This window comes from Melopsittacus undulatus, chromosome 11, assembly GCF_012275295.1.
Source record: "Melopsittacus undulatus isolate bMelUnd1 chromosome 11, bMelUnd1.mat.Z, whole genome shotgun sequence".
Taxonomy (NCBI): Eukaryota; Metazoa; Chordata; class Aves; order Psittaciformes; family Psittaculidae; genus Melopsittacus; species Melopsittacus undulatus.
This window is the reverse complement of record NC_047537.1, coordinates 18553003-18557598: the sequence shown is the minus strand read 5'-3', so window position 1 is coordinate 18557598 and position 4596 is coordinate 18553003. Positions and strand designations below refer to the sequence as shown.

At 52.5% G+C, this 4596-nt stretch overlaps 1 protein-coding gene across 2 annotated transcripts; it reads right to left on the bottom strand.

Moving 5' to 3' along the window:
- Positions 1 to 219: 219 nt before the first annotated feature.
- Positions 220 to 4279, bottom strand: MYADML2 (myeloid associated differentiation marker like 2). Of its 2 annotated transcripts, XM_031044887.2 has the most exons (2): positions 3094 to 4279; positions 220 to 2978 (listed from the first exon to the last, which is right to left on the bottom strand). In XM_031044887.2, the coding sequence occupies exons 1-2, from the start codon at positions 3728 to 3730 to the stop codon at positions 2887 to 2889; spliced, it is 729 nt and encodes a 242-aa protein (XP_030900747.2). In that variant the 5' UTR covers positions 3731 to 4279; the 3' UTR covers positions 220 to 2886. The 2 variants fall into 2 exon arrangements, with proteins under 2 accessions (XP_030900747.2, XP_030900746.2); XM_031044886.2 differs by having other exon boundaries at positions 220 to 4279.
- Positions 4280 to 4596: the final 317 nt, after the last annotated feature.

Sequence of the window (4596 nt, the reverse complement as noted above, 5' to 3'; positions counted from 1 at the left end):
GGAAACCGAACCACCAACCCACAACCCGTGAAAGTATCAGGTTTATATTATATAATCGCTATTTCAGGTTCGGATGCTTTAGGAGTCATCTAAATCGGATGCGGACCCAAGTCCGTAATCCCAAATGAGTGCACATACTTCTGACATTAGTTTACAAACCAGGTGAGGGGACGGGTGTCTGTGGAGGCCCTTGTGTAGCCGCTTACCTGGTCAGGAGTCGTTAAGGGAGAAGAGAAGCTCTGAAAATAAAGGGTTTTTTAATGAACTGAATCGTGACAAGGTTGATTGTGAAAATCACATTAAGCAGATAGCGGCTGTCTCTGTGCTGGGTTGGGTAATCTCATAGTTTCCAATGGTTAGTGAGTGTTTTAACCACTGGAGCATGAGGTTTTGATTTTTTTGGTAGTTTTTTCTCCTAAGAGAGTGGATTGCTGTCCACACAATTATTTTTTTTGCCATTTTGACCATGCTAACATTTTTTGCTCAGCCTTTGGCTGGCAGATGAGAAAGCTAAATCTGAACACACTGTTCTTGGCAATGACTTGTCTTTCCACTCCTCCAGTCAGTGGTATCATGATTTCCATGTTAAATTCTATTTCCTCCTTATTGTGAAGACACTAAATTTTACCCCCATCATTCTCCACTTCCCTGTTTCTCTTGGACCTTTAAGTCCCCGGCACCGTGGAATTCGCATCAACCTGTGTCAATAGTAGATTCTGTCATATCCCTGCTGGTCATCCCTACTTGGCATAGAATCTTCACAGCAAAAAGCAAGTGAATCCACAGCTGGAAAAGATGTTGCCGGCTGAGGAGCTCCACACAGGCTCTGCTGCCCCAAGGACTGGCAGTGCCGCAGGAGCCGCAATCACCTGCCTGGTTCCAAGCACTCTGCAGTAATAACAAATAAGTATTTTCAACCGACTACATGGTAACTGCTCCAGGCTCCCGGTGTGGGCAGTGGCTCTTTGGGAGCTGCCTCCTCCTGTACAGAGGGATTCATTTTCCCAAGCTATCATTTCCTAATTGTACAGCCCCCCGTTTGCTTTGGTGGCAAAAGCTAAAGCTCTCTAACACCCTGGTGCATATCTGCAGTACATAGTCTTGGGTCGTGCCCTGACCATTATGTTCCAGACTTCCTGCCCTTAATGGGGATCACAGAAGAGAAAAACTCCCTTGAAAGGGCATTTAGTGCATTCCCTTCATTCTGGATACTGATTCTTGACCCTTTTCAGGGGATATTTCCCACTGCTCCAGGATGGTTCTTATTGGGGGCAGAATTACCCAGCACAACCTGTCCAAATTTTTCCTTTGCTTGTCAAGCCCCATGCAGGGCACTGATCTGAGGGAAGCTGTCGGCCTTCCTCCTGAGTGACTGCTACAGACAGCAGCAGGCAGAGCCCTCGCCTGTCTTGTGTGGATACTCCTGGGGCTGTGTTCAGGCTCCATACAGCAAAATGAACGGAGCTGTGGTTTCAGCACGGAGCAGAAGGGGCACCGCTGGTGGAAGAAAAGCTGTGTGAGAGCAGGATGACGCACACAGATCTCGGGAGGTGTGGTACCCATCTGCCATCCAGCTTTATTTTAGCTTGGTTAAGAACTAAAGCTTGCTCTGACACGCAGCTACATGAAACTTGAACCAGGCCTGCATAGGAACTGGGACCACTCTGGTTCTAGCTGGGTCAGAAATGAAGCTCAAGGTCTGCACTGTGCAGCATGGGGCTTAGAGCTGTGTTCTGTCAGGGGTGGGTTGGAGAAATGCTGCTCATTGGTGACACAAGGAGTTGAGGAGCCCCAGAGCTTCATCAGCCCAAGAGCAACCCCACTTGCTCCTGTTGCATCCAGGTTCTCTCCCTTCCCAGCTGCCGCCCCCAGGTTTGCTCTTCCTGCAGCACTGTGAGATCCATTCATCTCCCCCTGCCCACCCCCAGAATTCGCCTTTAAGCTCCCAGTAAAGAAAATGTGATTGTGCCATGGGGATAAAGGAATGGTGGCAGCTGAGCAGAGGGAGCATGCGCCAAGGTACCCCCAGTACCACCCTCAACAGGGATGCGATATACACATGGACACTGTGCAGCCTGGCTCTGTTCTGCACCATTTCTTGGCAGCAGAGCCCAAATTTCACAAACATTAATCTCTCTAATGACTCAGTGTTGGCTAAATAGGAATATCCCGCGTTTCCCCCCTCCAGCCCCCCCAAGGTGCATGCTTGAAGATATTCTTTTTCTGTGCTAAACAGCAGAGGAGAGCAGAGGAAAGGAAAGGTCTGGCAATCTTCAAAACACTATTGCAGCTACAATGTTCTCAGAAACATCCTGACTGGAATTTCCCAAACTCGCAATCATTTCATGTCTCACCACACAGCCCAGACTAACCCAAACTCTGAGGGATTGTTTTTCATCTCCAGAACTGGTGTTCCTTGATGCAACTTTTAACTTTCCCACTTCCTGGACAGTCACTTGATTACGGTTAAGCGCTGGTAACAGTTTCAAAATCTTTGGTGCCTTTCCTAATATTTGGCTCTGGGATGCAGCAGCCTGCAGACCCACTGCTGCTGCAGGAGGCATTTCTGCTGCCTGGAGGCAAAAGGCCATTTCACATACTTTGGGCTGTGCCATTCCTTGCTGTGGCACCAGGCGCTGGGCAGATGCTGGGTGATGGGGAGATGGGCTTTTCCCAGCCCACCCGTGACAGCTCATTCATTTGCTGGCCAGGTCAGTCCTGACCTTGAAGTTCAGTTTGTGGCTCCTGTGCCTGATCAGCGCCTCCTCCTGCAGCCCACCTCCTGCTCACCCCTGGCTGCTGCCGGCACCAGCGCCGCGCTTCAGAGGTGTGAGACAAAGCGGATGCGCTGGGAATACGCCAGGTCCACGATGTAGAGCAGCAGGTTCACATAGGTGAAGATGGCAATGACCAGCTGGCTGTCCCATGGGCACCGGCCCTTGGCGCAGGAGGCGGGGCGCTGCGCGGAGCCGTACTTGCTGTCAAAGCAGAACACGGGCCAGATGACGGCTGCGCTCACGTACAGCAGCACGGCCGCCAGGGTGTAGATGACCACGGAGCGCTCGAAGGGGAACCACAGCAAGCTGGTCTTACCTGTAACACTGAAGGCCACAACCACCACCGTCACCACGAAGCAGAAGCTGTAGACGGCCACACACCACTGCGTCGCCACGTATTTGCCATACTGGCTGTCGTTCACCAGCGCCCCAAAGATGATGCAGGCCACAAAGGCCTGCACGATTTTCAGGAGCCCAGAGACCGTGGCCATGTAGCTGGTGACTTGCCCTGGTTTTGCCCGGGTTAAGAACACCTCGGCAGCGTACACAAGGAACAGGAGGCCTGCAAAGACGCTGGCAGCAATGCGGAAGTCTCTCACCTCACAGCTGATGGGGTAACAGTCAAGCTGGACAAAGTAGAGCGGGTAGATCACCGCAGCCGTGACGGACATGAGCGTGGCGAGCATGGCGAAAGCAGCAGTGAAGTTTCCCCAGGAGATGGTGAGGCAGCTGTGGAGGTGTGTGAATTCACAGGTGATGATGAAGACGGTGATGGCGAAACAGAAGGTCCAGACAAACATGCAGAAAGTGCCATACGCGGCGCTGAAGCCACCTTTGTGGGCTACCAGGCTGAATGTGGTGCATCCAAACATCATCTGCAGCAAGCGAGCTATTCCCACAGGGGATGTCACTGCAGCAGTGTTCAGATATGGCCCTCCTGTGCTTTCCATCATGGCTCCAGCCCAGCAGACAGTGCACTCAAAGCCCTCCCTAAACCTCTTTTTAGGCTTCTGCTCCTTTGTCCTGAGTCACACCAGATACAGGATGAGTGCAGCAGCAGCTCCAGTCCCCGCCTTGTCTCCACCGGCGCTGTGGGTGCTGTGCTGACGCTGGGCAGCGTTTCTGCTGCGTTTCTGGCAGCCTCAGCACAGACTTACCGGCTGAAGGGAGGTTTCCGGCTGACTCTGCCGCCAGCTGGGATCTCAGGGTGCCGCGAGCAGCTCACCCCACTCTCAGGTCTGAAACCTCCCTCGTTCTGTCCTTTCACTGTCTCCTTCCCCTCACAATGGCCGAGAGAATCACTTTCTCCTTGGGGGCTGACATTGATTCCATTTTAGCTCTGCAGCTGTAGCTCTGCTGTGCTGCTTGCAGGGACTCGCAAGTATAAATAGGGGCTATATTAATAGTTCTGGAATGAGTCCTGCCCCGCTCAGCCACGGCGAGCCCGTGTTAGTTAACACTGAAGCTCTGAGCTCCGTCAGGGGCTTGTCATTCTCCTGTGATTCCTCCGGCAAGGCCGGGTCACCAGAACTGCCGGGTCACCAGAACACGGCGGTTCTGCAGCTGCTCCGCACCGTGGAGGGACCCTGGGGAAGGGGGATGTGATCCTGCAGAAGCAGGAACTCAGCAACCCCTGATTGGGGACATGAGCCCGGAAGCATTACAAGCCCTGTGAAAGGATTTCAGCCAGAAGCTACAAGAAAAGCTGACTCACTTTGGTCTGTTTGATCCGCAGCAGTGATAGATTTACCTGCTGTGAAAGGCGCTGCTGTGCTCTGAGCATTAGCAAGGGCATGGTGCTGAGGAGGTTCTGAGCACC

Excerpts from the sequence above, each read along its gene's own strand:
- MYADML2 (XM_031044886.2), bottom strand. The coding sequence starts at position 3,730 with ATGATGGAAAGCACAGGAGGGCCATATCTGAACACTGCTGCAGTGACA.